This window comes from Typopeltis vanoorti, chromosome 16, assembly GCF_054136105.1.
Source record: "Typopeltis vanoorti isolate ZY-2024b chromosome 16, IOZ_Tvanoo_1.0, whole genome shotgun sequence".
Classification (NCBI taxonomy): Eukaryota; Metazoa; Arthropoda; class Arachnida; order Uropygi; family Thelyphonidae; genus Typopeltis; species Typopeltis vanoorti.
This window is the reverse complement of record NC_143564.1, coordinates 105,766,364-105,786,813: the sequence shown is the minus strand read 5'-3', so window position 1 is coordinate 105,786,813 and position 20,450 is coordinate 105,766,364. Positions and strand designations below refer to the sequence as shown.

At 34.7% G+C, this 20,450-nt stretch overlaps 1 protein-coding gene across 2 annotated transcripts in view; it reads right to left on the bottom strand.

Annotated features, from left to right (window-relative positions):
- Pi3K59F (phosphatidylinositol 3-kinase 59F) overlaps positions 1–20,450 on the bottom strand; it is a 586,771-nt gene that overhangs the window by 316,207 nt on the left and 250,114 nt on the right. For both annotated transcript variants that reach the window (XM_090405919.1, XM_090405920.1), the window contains exon 10: positions 11,716–11,864. In XM_090405919.1, the coding sequence (XP_090262045.1) occupies positions 11,716–11,864 (149 nt within the window). The remainder of the gene's footprint in view (positions 1–11,715; positions 11,865–20,450) is intronic.

Below are 20,450 nucleotides of genomic sequence, written 5' to 3'. Positions count from 1 at the left end.
GATTTGTTGTCCTTATTTGCTCTGGCATATTATATTCATTCTTACATTCAACTGCCTCCATAAGGACTGTATCTCTACTCCCCCCCCCCCCCCTAACAAATCTAGTTTCCCTGAATTTGCACATCCACTACATTCAGCAACACTTTCTCAAGTCTTCTTACACCGTAACCATTCAAATGCAAGCCATCCATCTTATATAGATCCTTTCGCCCATCAAACTCACTCCACACATCCACAAATTCCACACCACTCGTCATACATAACCCACGCATGAAGTCATTCGCAATTATGGCCCTCCTTTTAAACATTTCACTGTCATACCGTGGCAAAAGACTAATCATTCTAACTCTCTCACTCTTTTCTTTTGCTACCTCAAACAATTCATTCAGGTCTTCTATCATTTCCATTTTATCTCCTTTCAAATCATTCGTACCTGCCACAACAATCATTTCTTTCACCCTTTCCTTTTGCTCTCTAATAGACGCAGTTACGTCCTTTATGGTCGCACCAGGTTGGTACGATTTTGTCAAATCCTCTACTAACACACCTCGTACTAACGAGTCTCCATACAGCACTCTATCCTTCATTTTGTTCATGTTCACATTCATACGTCTATTTTTCCTGTCATACCTTTTATTATTGGTTGGTTCATTCAGTCTACTTTTGTTCATGCACTCTAGCTGCTGTTTTGCTCTTTCTATCGCACTATTCAACAACGCGATCTCACTCCATGCATCTATCTCATCTTTTTTGTTCTCTGAGAAACCATTTATACTATCATTCACACTTTCTACATTCACACTCTCACAATTTTCATGTACAACCTTGCCGTTTCTTGTCATATTCCTATTTCCTTCATTCTGAAGGTTGACAAAAATATCACACTCACGATCCGAAATACACTTCTATTCCTCATTCTCCCTACATTTTCTACATACATTCAATCCTTTATTATCATCTAACCACACTCCGACCGCACTCCGCAAAGCGTACATTTCACAGCTAGTACACTGACTCATTTCTTTTATGCTACCGTTCTTTGATAACGATGGCAAACCTTCACTGGCCGCCATTTTCCTTCGCACAGATGCCATACTTATTTGCAACGTGTTTTGTCAAATTATATGTTATAACACACCAAAAATAGACGCACTAAAATACGCAAGGCAAACAAAACAAAACTACACAATATTAAGTAATTTGTATCGATAACTGAAAATGATACTTATCTTATCTGGAGCTTGCACGAACACTACACATTACGAATTCATCTAGCGGCGACTTCCCGACATAGATTATGTTATAAAACACTTTAGTACACTAACCACGCTAATAAAGCTCCAATAATATACCAAAATTACACACTTAAGTCCATTAAATTGAATCCAAAACACCAATAAATCAACAAAAAACACAAATCTCTCAGGAGCTCTCCGATAGCATGTCCGTTCACCAGCTAGCCTCGACACCACATATATAAGTATACTCCTCAGTTGGTCATAATTTCCTGCTTTGTAGTTCTCCATGTAATCTTTTCTGAATGGAACATTCATAAACTTAGTCACTTGAAAAGTGAGTACCCCCATGCCACCAACCAGAGAAAGAATAGCTATATCTTTAATTGAAATGTCCTCTGACACTATAATCAAATATATCACTCTTCGACTTTGAGTTACTTCTGTCACATGCTGATTAAGGACGTTATCCTACAACAGCCTAATAAATGCATTTTCATTCTTCTCATGAGATTCTACTGCTACTCGATCAATATCTGGAAAATTAAAGTCTCCTATTATGATTAATCTTTCCGTGCTCATCTTTTCTATTTGGTGATGCATTTTTTCATCACTAGCAACCAATCCACAAAGTCTGTAACAACATCCTACTATGTTGTAAAAAAGATTCCACCTCACACGATATGGCTACAAACTGAATGCCACATGAAATACTGTTAGTAGTACTACAATCATAGGTCTCAGCTCTAACTGAATTCAAGTCATCTGATATCATTAGCAGCATGCCCCCCCCTCCTCTCCTATCTTCTTTATCCTTCCTAAAAATAGTGCACCGTTTACACTCAATATCAGTTAGTATGTCTGATTCTGATAGCCAGTCCTCACTAATGCTTACAATCTGAAGTCCCAACATATTGACTAAGGCAACAAACTCTATCCCTTTGTTTCTGATACTCTTAGCATTTGTGTACAGACATAATAATCTACCCATATGCTCTTTTGTATATTCTTGTCTGCAGTCTGCATGACACAATTGGACAACTTGCAGATATCTATTCTTCTCTAGTGCCTTATACATGTAAACATCTTTGTACACATTTGATGCAGTTGATTTGCAAGATACTGAAGGAACGTCTGACCATATTTATTGTATATAACTTATATACACTTTTTTCTTTATATTTTAGTTATTATTCCCTGTTACTGACATTGAACTGACACCCATTTTCCTTCTTTCCTTCTGGAATACTATCCAAGTAATGTGAAGTCATTAGGTTCTTTAAACGAGTAGCCCCAGTCCTGAAAATGCTTCAGGCGCTAACTTTGTTTGCTTACACTTTGATAAAGGATTAAACAAACAATATAATTTCCTTGTATCTCAATATCAAATTCCTGACATGTACCCTCAAGGAGTGTACAGGATATGATTGTAATACATGAAAAATTTACATAATTACTAACTTCCTATCTTCAATTTTTCTCTAAATCAGTCTGTTAACTGTCAAGACTCCAATTATTAGATCTTATATTTCTATCTTCTAGGGCACTTTTTACGTATCAATCTGCCTATGATTTTCTTCTGGGTCGTTTTCCTGCCAACTTGGCAGAGAACACTTGTTTTGCTAATCTTTCCTTGCCCATTCTGTTTAAGTGACCATACCACCTGAGATTAGCTCTGCTAACACGTTCCTGGATGCTAACAATGTTTCCTAATATTCTCGTTTTTAATATGATATTGCCACTGATGCCATCTGTTCATGCCGATAATCTTTCTCAGGACTCTATCTGTAGTCAAGAAGTAACGGAAATCACATAAGTGACATTGTTAGTAAAAAGAAAGAAGTTAATTAAAGATAGTCTTTAATTTACAAAATTTACAACTTTACAAAGTCTCTAGTCTTTGGTCAAGTGTTTAATTTCTAATCCAGCTTTCAAAGTTAAAATTGATTTCAACACTATCTTGTATACAGCTAATTTAGTGCTAATATCCTGCAAGGGGGCGGGATATTAGCACTACTTACATTACTGGCTTTATGCGCAGATACGATGTGTACTTGGTCGCCGAATGCGAGTGGGTCAAGTAGATTTGGTTGCATAGGCATTAGGTAGTATATATTTTGTGTGCAAGTCTAATAAGATGTTATATTTTTAAGATCTGCATATAATGCGAACCCCTAACTTTAGACCATAAATTTTTCGCATTATACGTGATAATATATGGTACTCCAAATTCTTGCATTTGTAAGTCTTTTGAATAATAACTGATAAAAGTTTTTACAGGTATACAAATTAATCCTAAATTAAAACTTTTTGCATCACTGGAATGGACAACAATACAGAAACATCTGTTTCTAATACTGGTCACTCATCCAAACTAAGACTAAAATGAGGATCCGATTCTGTTAATTCTTCAATTTTTGATATTTGCACATTTTTTTGTTCATAGAAGTCCAAAACTAACTTGAAGACTAGTTTTTTGGTAATACATAATTCTACTTTGAGATTGATTCACTTATAAAAGAATTCACAATTGTTCAAAATGAATTTCCATCTTTGGCTGTCAACCATTCTAGATACAATCTCACAATTTTCTTGTTTTACAAAAGTTCAAAATTGACTGATCAGACTTAGAACTACTTAAAGGTTCCATGATTTCCTCAGCCCTTCATTTAAAATGTGATTTACACATGCTGAACATTCTAAATGTTTCATTAGTCCCCTAATGTTCAATCCCTTACATGAAATATGAACTGGCCAATAACAGAACTGAACTGCTTCCTTAGTTTTGCATTTTTTCTTAAAGTGTTTCGAAACTTTGGACTAATTTATTTTTATTTTGAAGCTAAAGAAATATTAAACTTATAATTAATAATACTGTCTTACCAACAAGTTAGCAAATGTAATCCAAATAAAATAAAAAAATAAAAAAACTGAAAAATAATAACTTCACTACATGAAATGGAGGTGCATAGCATATTACAGAACGTTTATGTAAAATACAGCTGTGGGATTTGATGGTATACCAGCTCGAGTTTTACGTGAAGCAGTGAGGGAATTGTTAGTGCCCTTGATCATATTATTTAATCTAAGTTTCAGCTCTAGATAAGGGCAGAAAGAGAAGGAAATAGTTCCATTGCACAAAGGAGGCTCCAAGACTGATGTATCAAATTACCGACCGAACAGCATATCAGGAGTTGTCCAAGCATTGGAGAAGTTTACAGTCCAGATACTAAGTCTAGTCCTAATGCAACTCTCACTCCTGTCATCTACGATATATATATATATATATATATATGTGTGTGTGTGTGTGTGTGTGACAGTTTCTTAGTAAATTTTATGCTGGAAAATAACAAATTTCAATATTAAAAGAAAGGATAATAAATATCAATTAATGTTACAGGGATTTAGAGGGTGGGAATAGATTTCACTATTGTGAATAACTGCTGTTCAGAAGAAGATTAGGAATAGCTAAAACAATGACTCATTTTTTAATCTGGAAGGATGGATATATCTCCACAAATATAAAGCTGAGGATTCTGGATGCAGCTGTTTTTTTCAACAGCAACTTATGGATGTGAAATTTTCAAAGTTTCACATCATAAGCTGCATTTGAGATGTGGTGTTACAGGAGACTGTTGAGGATCTCATATACTGAAAGGCAGATAAATGGATGGGTGCTAGAAAAGTTCCATTTCTAGAAAGTTTTCTAGAGAGGTTCAGTTCAATTTAAGACTGCTTAATAGTATTAACAGAAGAAAGCTGAAATACTCTGGACACAGTGAAAGAATGGAAGGAGGCATTCTCAAAACAGTAATAGCTTATAAAGTTTCCAAAAAAAAGGAGGAAGTGGTAAACCCTCAATGATATGGATGGATGGATAGTGTGTCTAGTGACTGGCTTCAGAGAGTTGAAGTCTCCAGAAAAGCATACAACAGGATTACCTGGCAATTGGTGTGGCACATCACCAAGGACTGGAATGACCACACAACATCTGATGATGTCCAATGAATCCATGAATGGAATTTTTATAGCCAAAGAAGCAAAACAATGCATTTTAAAAGGAACAAGAACTTACAAGAAAACCTTCAAATATGAGTTACCATAGTACTGCACTGCTTAAAATTACATCTGACTCCAAAGCAAAGTTCATTGAATATCCACTGTCAATCAGTGCTTTTAAGTAAAGTTTCTGACCTGATAGCTATTTTGGAAACTGCTGTTCTTACAAGACACCAAGTACTATGAGGAAAATCCCATTTTCAATACAATGAATTGCCCCAGTCCTGAAAATACTTCAGGCGCAAACTTTGTTTACTTACACTTGGATAAAGGATTAAACAAAATATATAATTGGTAGCATAGCCAAGTGAAAAAATTTCCATCAACTATCTCTAATCCATAATTAATTTTAATAATAAAGTGCGACACCTTTTGGCAACTGGTATATGGTGATATGACTTCTGCATTACATCCACCTTAGTATCACCACCTCTGAGTCTGGCTCCCACTGATGAGACCACAATAAAGGTCAAAATCAGTCTGGGTAGTGGCCCTTCCATTAATGCATAGCATTATACATGTCAAGGAGATGTGCTTTGCATTATGGGAGATACTAAGGCAAGTGATCAGAACTTACTCCACCTTTGTCACGAGTTGCCCCAGTCCTGAAAATACTTCAGTAGCAAACTTTGTTTGCTTACACTTGGATAAAGGATTAAACCAAATATATAAATGAATTTCCATGTTTACAATGTCTTCAATGAGTGTAGTGCTAAACTGCCTTTGATAATGCTAGCAAAACATCAGCTTGTAAATAATTTAGCTAGTAAATTATTTATTTGCTGTCCATGTCTACATAGTTTACTCTTCCAGAAACTTCAACATGAATGAATCAATACATTAAAGTCTTATGAATAAAAGTTAAACTCTGAATGCGCACAAAGCATAAATATAGAGGAAAAAAGATACAAAGCTTCATTTGTCATCGAAAACTATTAACAGAAAGAATAATAAGCATTCAGTATGTTTATAGCTAAGTAAAAAAACAATGTATATTTTTTTTATACAACTGAAAATCTTAAGTTTCAACATATCCATTTAGGAGTGCATGGCTACACACAAACTTGAAACACAAAATGAAACAACATTTCCACTGCTATGTTTTGTCTGATTCTTCAGTTGTGTAACCATTTTGTTTTAATTGCCATATGTGCCATGTATAGATGTAGTAGATAGGTTTGCTTGGTGCATGTGTATCAACACTAGATAAATACTTGTTAGAAAGAAACTATCTATCACGAGCTATGTTCTTTTGTACCCTATGCTTGAAATAATCCTCAAAGAATTAATATAATAGCAAATTGCATCAACCTTCAACAATCTAATGCACAGTTCATTTCCTACAATAAACACAGCATTCACTCTGAAAGGAAATCCCATGGAATTCATGGAAATCCCAAGGTTAACAACTGCTCACTCCATAAATACAAAATAAAACACTATATATTTAAAACTTTAAAGTAGTTTTGAAAAAAAAAGAAAAGAAAGGATTAGGTTTTATTCAATATATGTGAATAGCTATGTTATGCAACATAAATATGATGCATTATGTTTTACATAAAATAAAAAGTTACAATTGCAACCTCATAACGTAATAAGGGCCCTATGCTAATTCTCTAGAAGGTCCCCTTCTAGAGAATTAACAGAGGCAGCTGAAACATGAGGATATGGTAATATGTAGGCTCTTCAATAGGTAGCACATGCTATGTAAGGATCCCTTTTATGGTATTGCTATGCTAAAAAATAGAAACTGTCACACTGAACACATACACAAAGAAAAAGATGTAAACAATAAACAATTTTCTGTGTGTGTATGTGTGGGGGGGGGACAACTCCATTCAGAGAAATCCATCTATACATTCTGCAACAGATAGGCATCCAGTTCACTTGTCCTACCATTTTCAAATTCACAACATCAATCCTTCATCTAATCTTTATTTGTTACACAATTACAATATTTCAGCTGGAAAAACAACATCTATATAGAGATTGAAGACATAACCATGGGCAGCACTCTGTTGCCTATGGCTATGTCTTAGATAACTATTATTTGAACCATCTAGAAGGTATAGTGCTTTCATAGATTCATTCCCACCTCTCTTTCTGGTTTTGCTACATCAATGTTGTTGTTACTATCGGGCCCTCATTCTGAAAACGAACTTACCCCTTCCTATATTGGATCAACAGCCTTCAACCCAAGTATTCAATAACTACAGAAAAAGAAAGTGCTTTTAGTTTACCCTTCTTACTAGCACAGCCTCCGGTAATTTGTCAAGAAGTGTTTATCAGAAACCTACATTTGCTGATAGATATATACATCAAAATTTGTTTATCGCGCCTCTCAAGAAATCAGTGTTGTCGAGTCATTAATTAACAGGGCACACATGTTTGCTCTTCTCACTAAGGCTTACAACAAAATGAAATTAAATGGTTATAATCCCCTTCAAATCCAACACATAATTGGCTCCTACATTCCAGCATTAATGTTTGCTACACTGCTGGGTTCTAATCCCATATATTTCTGGCACGTCTGAACCCACTGGTAGAATTTTGAAAACGTTTTGCCTTAATCCCACATATTTTCCTATCAACAAAATTTTTCATCTCCACCATCTACAAAAGATAAACAATCGCTTCTGTTTAGAAAGTTTACCAGCTCCCTTGTGAATGTAATTTAGCATATTGCTATGCTAAATTAACAAAGTTAATGTGTAATAACAAAAATCTGGCAAATAAAGTTAACTGTAAAAAGAAGGATATTATTTGGTATGGTTATTCTATTGTAAGACATGACATTGATGAGCAGGTTATAATGTCAGGTTATATCTGGAGAAAAAAGTAAAAATATAACACAAGCAATTGAAAAACAGAAAAGCAAAGCAAAGTAGTTATTTTTCTGTAATTCTGTTATGTACCAATGACTTAACTAGTAATAAATTCAGTATGAGAGAGGATATGAAAAGGTTGTTGGAAGAGAGAGTGAAGAGTGAGAAAGTGAAGATTGTTAGTATATTACCTAGATATAATGGAAATGAATTATGAAGAAGGGCCATGATGACAAACGATTTGATGTGTAGGCTATGTAGAATGAAAGGATCTGAGTCTTGAATGTGTGGAGTCAGTTTGAGGGAAGAATGGATTTGTATAAGTGGGACAGCCTACACTTGACTGTGGGCTGTCCTACTTGTAATTGAGAAGTAAGAGAAAGAATTCATCATACCATATTAATGACAGAATCATTTATGTTAATTTAAATGTCCTTATTTGCAAAATTTTTGGTTAAGTTTCGTAGCCGGTGTTAACACAATTATAGGAAAACACACAAAAAAAAGAGAACAATAATTCAACTGAATGTGTGATATTATATGCACTATAGGCTGCAGGAGAATAGCTCCATCTGCATTAATAAATATACAAAATAAATTACAATAACATGATTTAGTTAATAAATTCTTTTTAAATATAAACAATAAATTAATTACAAATTAAGAAACACATGGATGGTGAGTATCAGTCAGAATAACTTCCCAAAACTGAGAAAGTTTTAGGCAATCGTTTTTGTTCAAGCTTGGATTATGAACGTGTGCATCACAGTTTTCTTTATACAGTCTTTCCAGAATACAAATAACTTGTGTAATAATTTGGTTTTGCTCCACTGAATCCTGTGTTTTGTAGATAACACGTAGCTTACTTGACTGGATTTGTTGGGTTCTTTAAGTGAAATGTATTCCTGATGTTCTTCAAGACAAATTTGTGCAGAATGACCAGTCTGTCCACAACAACATAAGCTGCAAGAGCAGGGAGTTCTGTAAACTCCAGGATAAGAAAGAGGAGGATATTTATCTTTAGGAGAGATAAGGAATGTATTAAGTTGCAAACTGGGCAGAAAGAGACTTGTAAGTTAATCTATCGAAGTAGTCTTGCTATTTATTCTGAAAGTCCTTTAACATATGGAAAACAGATTCTGGTAATTTCTACTTGAGGTGGGTTAAATGATGGCTGCAATTATTGATTATTTTATCAATAGTTTTTGTATTATAACCATTAGAGATAAAGGTAATTCTGATAATAATTAGTTCTTTGTTTAGAAGAGAATTTGTAGGACATAGTTTATGAGCTGTCGACTAATGATTGATTACACAATATTTTTCACAAGAGTGATCTCTACCTATAGGAGTTGCCAAACGCTGTGATTGGCAACTCCTATAGATAGGAGTTGCCAATTTTTCTTAAATTACTCTGGATTTAGAGAAAGATGTTGAAAGTTTATTTTTCACTTGATTAGACTATAATAAATTTAGTTTAATCCTTTATCCAAGCCTGAAAGTATCTTCAGGACTGGAGTAAGGTGGTACAACACCGGGCAACGAGTTGCCCAGTGTTGTACCACCGGGATAAAGGATAAAACTAAATTTATTATAGTCTAACCAAGTGAAAAATAAACTTTCAACATCTTTCTCTAAATCCAGAGTAATTTAATAAAAAGGTGGCACACCGTTTGGCAACTCCTATAAGTAGAGATGACCTTGCTAATGCTTCTGCCTGGTATCCCCCACTTGGGCCTGGCTCCCACTGAAGAGACTTCAATAAAGGTCGAAACTAGTCTGGGTAGTGGTTGCCCTTCCCTTAATGCATAACATTATAGATATCCACACAAGGAGATGTGTTTTGCATTATAGGAGATACTGAGATAGGAGTGATGTTAGCTTGCTCCACCTCTGCAACGAGTTTCCCGGTGTTGTACCACCTTACCCCAGTCCTGAATATACTTTCAGGCACAAACTTTGTTTGCTCACACTTGGATAAAGGATTAAACTAAATTTATTATCAATAAAATTGTGTATATTTTATTTTAATTATATTTCAATAATCAATAATTGCAGTCATCATTTTAACCCACATCAAGTAGAAATTACCAGAATTTGTTTTCCATATGTTAAAGGACTTTCAGAATAAATAGCAAGACTACTTGGACAAACTAACTTACAAGTCTCTTTCTGCCCAAGTTTACAACTTGATACATTCCTTATCTCTCCTAAAGATAAATATCCTCCTCTTTCTTATCCTGGAGTTTACAGAACCCCCTGCTCCTGCAGCTTATGTTGTTGTGGACAGATTGGTTGTTCTGCACAAATTTGTCTTAAAGAACATCAGGAATACATTTCACTTAAAGAACCCAACAAATCCAGTTTAGCAAGCTACGTGTTACCTACAAAACACAGGATTCAGTGGAACAAAACGAAAATGTTACACAAGAGTTATTTGTATTCTGGAAAGACCGTATAAAAGTGACTGCTAAAACTTTCTGAATTTTTGGAAGTTATATAATAATCAACATTCATGTGTTCCTTAATTTGTAATTACTTTATTATTTATATTTAAAATTTCTTTACTAACTAAATTATTTTATTTTAATTTGTATTTCTATTAATGAAGAAGGAGCAATTCTCCTCCAGCTGATAGTGCACTATCAGCTGGTGGAGAATCTTATATAAACATTGACAATGACTGAAATTTAGCCGAAAATTTTACAAATAAAGACATTTAAATTAACCTAAGTGATTCGGTTCTTACTTTGTTATGACATAATTCAACATAGATTGGGCAGAAGGATATACTGCGGAAAAAGTAATTAATGAATGTGAATACTACATTGAATACTTGAAACCTCAAAGTCTAGTCTGACACAGCATAGTACTGATAATATATGTAGTCCTATGGGACAAAACTCATCTTCTTCATAGAAGCAGTTTAAATATGAATGCATTTTCAAATAATGTTGTGAAGCCCTTTTACACCAGCATAATCTGAATCAGAACGATCGTCTCTCTCTCCCAATGGTGTCAGAGATTCTCATCTTATATAAATATCAAAAACAGTTTCTTGTTTTTTTTAAAAAATATCATTTCCTAGCATGTGGCAACTATTTTAATTGGTAAACCAATTGTTATATTTACCTTGTATTCCTGTTTTCTGAATTGTTTGTTGTTTTCATACACTGATGTAAATTTTAGTACAAAAGATCTTTGCTTTTTAATAGTTTTTTACTGTATTTATTTGTATTTTTTTTTACCACTGTTTGACCACTTCCTCATGTATATGGCACTGACATGAGACTAGTGTATAGTCAATAACTTCTGGCAGTTTTCAAAAAAGTATCACAGAAATAGATTACTTGTGGTATTCCTTCCTCTTAATACACAGGTTCCGTACACTCACCATTCTCCACGTATTAGCATAAGAAATCTTCAACATGGCACTGCTTGTGGGTTGGACTACCATAATAATCATTTCCAAGTGACAATTCCTTATAAGAATTCATTATATGGAAGAAAAATAGACAATCCTACTTTACATAGCTTATATACTGATTATTAGTACATACTAATAATGTGTATCAAAATATGGATTTAAAATTTACCTCTCTTTATCTAACTTATTTTCCAAACCTAATTCTCCTGAGCACACAGAAGTGCTAGGTTCTCTACGGATTTCAATACCTGCCATAATTTCATCAAAGTTTTCATATTTTAGTGCTTGCACAAGTTGAAGGAGATAAAGTAATAAATCCTGTAAAAATATATACTGTGGTTACTAAGAAGCAGTATCACTTTCATTAGTCATATGATATTTAGTTCAATAAAATAAATCACACTACTGTTAAGAATACATGAGTTCAGAACAAATTACATTACAACTTACTAAACATGGTCTCTGAATAGATATTGATGACTGAAATTTAACTGAAGTTAAAAGGTAAATTAAAGTTGCCAAGAAATTATATTCTTGTTTAATCCTTGGGGATGCTTAAGGGTCAAAGCTGTATAACTGAGAGGTGACCTCCACATAGCCTTTAAAGGAATGTGGAGAACCGACCAGGGCTTCTGACCTAATGTCCAATCCTCTCCTTCTCGTGGTGCACCCTGTTGGGTATCTACTTGGATACTGAATGAACGAGGATGGGCTGGCAATTTGGGATTTAGCCGAAAATTGTATTCTTATTGGTTAAATCAAAATAAAAAATGATGGTACAACATGAAAAAATTTCATGCCGGCTGGGGCGTTGCCTGGTTAAACAAGGTCCCCGTTGTTTTCGCCAGGGAACCAGGGCGAACAGCGAAAAGTCAGCTACTGGAACAAATCTGAAAACAAACCCCAACTCAACATCACCAGAGTTAAAGATCGGTACTATCAACATAAGAAGCCTGAATGGCAAAGAAATGGAACTAGCAGAGGAATTAGATAAGTACCATATCGACATAATAGGTGTGACTGAAACAAAAAAGACAAAACTGGTGAGATCTATCTGAGCAATAAATACAAAATGTTATATTCAGGCAATGACAATCAAGGAAAAGAAGGAGTAGTTATAGTATTCAACACAAAATATGAAGCTAATCTTCTTGAATGGCAGTCAGTCTCAAGTAGAGTAATGTGGACAAATATGAGAATGGTGAACTGGACAATGAGACTTATTTGTGCCTATGGTCCCACAGAAGGTTCTACTAAGGTAGAAGTGGAGGAATTTTTTGATGCTTTAGAAAAAGCAACTGACACAATGAAAAAGGAAAAGTTGGTCCTTGTTGGGGATCTAAATAGCAGAGTAGGAAATGATTGTGAGACATACAAAAATATTTTGGGAAAATTTCGAGAAAAGAGCAAAGCTAATAATAATGGCAAATATCTGTTGGATTTATGCTCAGGACATGGACTGGTTATTACTAATACCATGTTCCAACATAAAAATGTTCACAAATTCACATGGGAAGAAGAGGCTAGGAATAAGAAAAGTCTCTTTGACTATGTTATTGTTGATAGTGATGTTTTCTCCCTGGTGCAGGACACCAGAGTGTACAGAGGATTTGAAATTGGAAGTGATCACTATTTAGTCTTGAGCAGGATAAAATTGAATTTCATATTGAAAAGAATAACATGTAAGAAAGTTTTAAAGCGAATAAAAGTTGAGCAGCTCTCAGATATGAACTGTAGACTAAAATACAGAAAGATTATTGAAAAAAAAAATGAAAGAGTTTGAGAACAGGAATCAAACCATGGAGATTCAGTGGCAAACTCTGAAGAAAACATTGAGTGATTCTGCCAGAGAGGCATGTGGTGAGGTTGTCTACAAGGATAAAAAAAATAAGAACTCCCTGGTGGACACAGGAAGTTAAAGAGGCATTGAAGGAAAAGAAGAAAGCATATCAAAAGTTCCTGTCAAGTAAGTCAGCTTGTGCTCTTAGAGAATATAGAGACAAATGCAAGAATGCTAAACACTGTGTAAAACTAGCTAAACAAAAGTCATGGGAGGACTTTGGCAAGAATATAGAAAATAAATATCAAGAAGGCAGCAAAATATTGTGGAGGTTGTTGAAGAAGCTTAGGAATGGAGGAAAGAGTGCTGTAAAAGGAGTTAGAGATAATAAAGGTGACATGAAAACAGGAGAAAAAGATATCCTTGAAGTATGGAGTAATTACTTTGAAAAACTGATAAATGAAACAAGCAGTGATGACAGCACAGTGGTAAAAAACACTGACCAGGCATGAAGTCAGGACTATATATCCATACTTGAAGTAGAAAAAGCCATCAAAGGCTTGAAATGTGGAAAGGCAGCTGGAGTAGATGATATTCGACCAGAAATGTTGAAGTATGGTGGTATAAAAGTCTTACAGTGGCTGCACTGCATAGTTCAGAAAGCCTGGACAGAGGGACGAATTCCGATGATTGGAGTAATGCTCTAATAGTACCCATATATAAAAAGGGAAATAAAACTGAATGTAAGAATTACAGAGGTACTTCCCTACTGAGTGTTCCTGGCAAGATCTATGCAAGTATACTTGAGAAACGGTTGAGAAGAATTGTGGAAGAAAAGCTTGGTGAAGAACAAGCTGGAATCAGGCCAAATAGAGGCTGTCAGGATCAGATCTTCACTTTACGACAAGTAGTCGAGAAAGCGTGTGAAAATAACAAAGATCTGTATTTAAGTTTTGTCGATTTGGAAAAGGCATATGACAAGGTGCCGAGAGATAAGCTATTCAATATGCTGCAGTTATATGGTGTCAATGGGGCATTATATCAAGCAGTACTTAGTCTTTATTTGAGTTGTAAGTCAGCAGTTAGAATTAAAGGAAGTACAGGAAGATGGTTTAATGTTAAATCTGGTGTGAGACAAGGATGTACATTATCCCCTCCGTTATTCATTATCTATATGGATCACATTATGGAGGAAAGTGGTATTAAACATGATATCAGGATTGGAGATGTTAATGTCAGCTCTTTGCTTTATGCAAATGATGTTATACTTCTATTCCCTGACTAAATTGAATAACTGTTGTAATAGATATGGTATGAAGGTCAGCATTAAAAAGACAAAGACAATGAAAATAGGTAGAATTGTTGAAAATGTCAACTGTGTTGTGAATGGAGAACCTGTGGAACAAGTAAAACATTTCAGCTACTTAGGCACGATTTTTACTGAAGATGGCAAATTAAATATAGAAATAGACAACAGAATCAACAAAGCTGGTATGGTGGGAAGTCAATTGAATAAATTCATATGGAATAAGAGAGAAATTAGTCGGAACACTAAATTAGCTATATACAAGACAGTGTTCAAACCAGTTTTAACTTATGGATCTGAGAGCTGGGTCAGAAGTAAAACACTTGACCAAAGACTAGAGACCGCAGATATGAGAGTCCTGAGAAAGATTAGAGGCGTGAACAGATGGCATCAATGGCAATATCATATTAAAAACGAGGATATTAGGAAAGAACTTGACATTGTCAGCATCCAGGAATGCGTTAGCAGAGCTAATCTCAGTTGGTATGGTCACTTAAATAGAATGGGAGAGAAAAGATTAGCAAAACAAGTGTTCTCTGCCAGGTTGGCAGGAAAACGACCCAGAGGAAGACCAAGATATAGGTGGATTGATACGGTACAAAGTGCCTTAGACCAGCGCTTCCCAAACTGTGGGCCGCGGCCCCCTTGGGGGGCCATAGGTTTTTTTGAGGGGGGCCGTGAAATAATAAAAACAAATTTAAAATGTTTTAAGACTAAGTAGATTTTTTTTATTTTAAAAGAAACTTATTTAACTTTTATTATTTATTATTTCTTTTTTGTTATTTTTTATATTTTAATGGAAAAATTCACACATTGGCGTTGGTTCACAAACTTTGCTTCCTGCGTATTTCGGCGCTTAATGAATATTAGTAAATATCGCTTATTCATATGCTTCATTTCAAAGCAGTGGTTAATTGTATTTACTTTGGATGCTCTCCAGGGAAGCTCCAAATCTTCCTGTCCATTTCATCACGCGTTCGCAATCAGGGACTCTTGATATTGACTTTATATACATATCAGAACTCATTTTATATTATCACTGTCATCCGAGCTAGTTTTCTGTTACCAATAAAAGTTTCGCATATACTTCACACATGAAAAAAAGCTTAAACAAGTTCATGTGGGGACATAGTAACTCAGCTTGCAGTGGTAAACAATACCCTCAGTAATGGCCACTATACTGCAGAGGCAATAAAAACAAGTACTTTTATTATGCCAGTGAATAATGTATGAGGAGTCTGTGTAATATATTTCTCAACAAATAGTGCAATTAGAGACAACTGGGATAAAAACGCACTAATTAATGAATCACATGTCCCCTCATACAGAAACTATGCTGTATAGACTGAAACAAACCGATATGTTGCATGGGCAAACACAGTATCTAACTAAAAACTATTGTTATTAATTAGATGTGTGTGAGTTCGATTTCCCAAGGCAGCAATAAAATTCAACCGAACGTGTTAAAAAACGTGTAAAAATGTTAAGACTAAGTAATACATATATATAATATATGTTATGGCAGTTTCACATATGGAATTCGGTTGAAGAGAGTTAGCATTTCAACTCAATTGTCAGCTATGCTTTTATCTTTCGGTTGTGCGATCTTTTGTTAATACCGCACCAATCATATTCACGTTTTAATAACCTGCCTTCGCTGTCTGTTTCGCGTTAGGCTTAATTACCGTAAAGGGAGAAAAGTCACAAAAGAGAAAAATGTTCCTGGTCAAGGGATTCCCTTATTCAGGCAATATTCACTAATTTCATGTTATCAGTCTGTGGTGTGCCAGTATCGGTAAGTGGTGATATTATTTGATCTATTCTACGTTAAAAAATTTAACCCTGAGATGGATAAGTGGCTGATAAAAAATTTTTTAAAAAAATCCCGCGAACAATCAGAAGAAGCAGAAACAAACTCAAAAAAAAACGGACAGTATTTCATATTTTATCAGAACAGCCTGCATCATCTTTAGAACCAAACGGTAAGAGGCAAAAAATGTAATATATGCATTTGATTTTTGCAATATTCGCTGTGTATGTTTTGTATTGAATATAAATACAATAAATATTATAATAATATATCTCTCTATTACAATTTTTTTTCGAGGGGGGACGTGAAATATTTTAATATTTGCAAAGGGGGCCCTGACATCCAGAAGTTTGGGAAGCACTGCCTTAGACGATAGAAATATAAGATCTAATAATGTTGGAGTCTTGACAAGTAACAAACTGATTTGGAGGAAAATTGTAGATAGGAAGTTAGTAATGATGTAATTTTTTCATGTAGTACTATCCTATCCTGTACACCCCTTTAGGGTACATGGCAGGAATTTGATGATGATGATGATGTTTAATCCTTTATCCAAGTGTAAGCAAACAAAGTTTGCTCATGAAATTTCCTTACAACTAGGCTACTTGTATGTAGCCTAGTTGTAGCCTAGCTGTATGCTACTTGTATGTACCCTACAACTAGGCTACTTATATGTAGAGGCTAAAGATTATGTTAATCTCCCCTCTAATGAAATGCTGCATGAAATTCAAATAATGAGATCTGACAAAAAGAATGCAAGCTACATGATCCCTTCATAAATATCACTCTCTGAGGTTTTTTTGCTATGTTCTTCTAACATTAGGTATTTGGGAGAGTCGACTATACATAAACATTTTCTATCTTGAAATATGTTAAATTCCAAGATCTAATTTTCAGCATTGTAGCCAGGATTTCCTGTAATAGTAATAACTTAAAGTTTGTCAGCCTCACTGAGTGGACAGCAACCTCAGCTTTCTAACCTCCATTGGTTTGAATCTCATTGTTGCATGTATGTTTGTAAATGTCTTCAGGGAGAATAGGTTTTTGTCACCCAGTATACAATCACCACCTTGCTTACTGGAGACCTTCAGTGAATTGAAAAGTGTATGTTTAGTATCTAATGCTTACATCATTCAGAGTCCTAATGTGCAGTTCTACAATCTTTCATGAACAGGACTGTTCATATAAAAAATGTTCATGGGTGGGGCATGTTCAGGCTATTATGATTATGTTTACATTATATTAATCTCCTAATAACAATTTCCCTCCAAATTAGTTTATTACTTGTCAGCACTCCAATACTGTCAACATCTAATATTGTACTCTTAGAAATTTCTAAATGAATCGATCTGCCTGGCTTCCTCTAAGTCTTTTAAGCTGCCATCTTGGCATCATACACCTATTTTGGTAAACTTTCTATTCTGATTCTTTTTAACCATACCACCTTAGATTAGGATCTGCTCACATTCAATACCCTATCAAAATAAACTTAATAGCATTTAAACGTGCTCAGGTCAAAGCATGCTATGCGAATTGTCAGAGTCAAAACTATCCTGGATCCAATTTACATCACTGATTAATCAAACAACCAGTGCAAAAATTGCATGGGATAAAATTCAAAAGATGAAAGGTAGACACTGAACATACCGAAAGTCTACCTTAGAACATAATATATTATTCTGATCCCAAAGCAATTGCAGATACTTTGGGAGAAAACTTTGCCAGAATCTCAGCAACAGTTTCATATCTTCCTGATTTTCAAATTTTGAAAGAGCAACAAGAGAAACAGCAGCGATGCTTTTGAACCAAAGGGATAGAGTCATACAATCAGCCTTTTGTTAAGGAAGAACTCAAAAAAAACATTTTGCCTCTCACACCTTAGTGCAGCAGGCACTGATGAATCCATTATGAAATGATTAAATACCTCCCTTCATCTTCTATGGATCTCATTCTCTTACTAAACAACAGAATATTTACAGAGGAAAAGTTTCCAGACTCTTGGCATAGGTCAAATAGTCATTGCTATCCCAAAACCTGGCAAGGATCCAGAACAGGCCAACAATTATTGTCCAATTGCTCTGACTAGCTGTCTTAATAAGGTCTTGGAAAAAATGGTAAATGCAAGGCTTCTCTGGTACTTAGAAAACAACAAATTTCTTTCCAACAAACAATGTGGCTTTCGTAGACACCAATCAACCTTGGACCATTTGGTCTGTTTAGAAACATGAATAACAGACACTTTCCTGAAATGAGCATGTCATTTCAGTGTTCTTCGACATGGAAAAAGCTGATGACACAGCTGGATATATGGCATAATAAAAGACCTGTTTAATCTTGGTCTGAGGGGGCACCTTCCTGTTTTTTATTTAAGAATTTCCTATCCAGCATTGATAGGTAGTTCAATCAAGTCTTCCAAGTCCAAGTGGGAAGCACATTATGTCGGCCATATCATAAAGAACAGGGAGTTCCTCAAGGGTTCATGGGCAATTCATCACGGAGAAAATTTATCGCTGGGAAATTTCATCATGGAAAAAATTCACTGAAAGTGTTATTCGCTAGAAAACTTAAATGATATTGCATTGATACCGATATATGAAAAGTAAATGCAGTGCAAGATAAATTTCACAAAATATAGTTTTTTTTATGTATTCATGTATTATTTGTTTAGATTTTAATTAGATTTTCATATTTTTATGATTATACTATGAAAGTAATATTTTATTGATTGGTGAGTTTCCTAATTTCTGTTTCGTCTTAAAAAGTTGTAAATATTTTTCATTACTCAAATACTACAGGTTGTGCTGATGGAATATTAATATTTACAAAATTGAAATAGGTATAGGGAGAAAGGGCATGATATTTAAGAATATTTATTCTGAATCTGAAACAAGTTCATTATATTTCTGTGCACTTACACATCCATACAGATATATATATATATATATATATATATATATATATAATTATTATTATTTGACACCTCCAGAGAGTCCAAGGACTCATCAAGGGAGGGTGCCTGCTCTACAACTCTGGCTACACTACTCAATCCACCAACTAACCGCAACTACACCAACACCATCTACTGCCAACCACCACCACTAGTATTTCCACAGACACTCACAAACATCCATTCACACGGTGGAATTCGAACCCACAGCCTTTTGGCTGGAGAGCAGATATGCTAACCACTCGGCCAGCTAAGGCCTGGTTCAGATAATATATATATATTATCTGAACTAATTCAGAAGATGAGGAGTTTCAATTATTGTTGAATACACGTGTATTTTGAAAAATGACTCCACTATTCCTGCATACGAAAGATATGTTATATGCTCTTGTCCTAGTTTAAGATCTAGATGCACTTTTGAGTAATTATATTAAAGAAAAGATAATAAAATTACATAAATCCTATCAGCATAAGTAAATTGCCATCTGCGGCTTCAATACTAGTCATTACCTTTCCCTCCAATACTAGTATTTCATAACACTAAGAAATTTTAAATTTCATATCTAGTTTTCTTTACAGAAAAAAAAAAAAAAAAAATATAAATATATATATATATATATATATCATCATCATCATCATCAAATTCCTGCCATGTACCCCCAAGGGGTGTACAGGATATGATAGCACTACATGAAAAAATTATATCATTACTAACTTCCTATCTACAATTTTCCTCCAAATCAGTCTGTTACTTGTCAAGACTCCAACATTATCAGATCTTATATTTCTATCGTCTAAGGCACTTTGTACCGTATCAATCCACCTATATCTTGGTCTTCCTCTAGGTCGTTTTCCTGCCAACCTGGCAGAGAACACTTGTTTTGCTAATCTTTCCTTGCCCATTCTGTTTAGGTGACCATACCACCTGAGATTAGCTCTGCTAACGCATTCCTTGATGCAGACAATGTCAAGTTCTTTCCTAATATCCTCGTTTTTAATATGATATTGCCATTGATGCCATCTGTTCACGCCTCTAATCTTTCTCAGGACTCTCATATCTG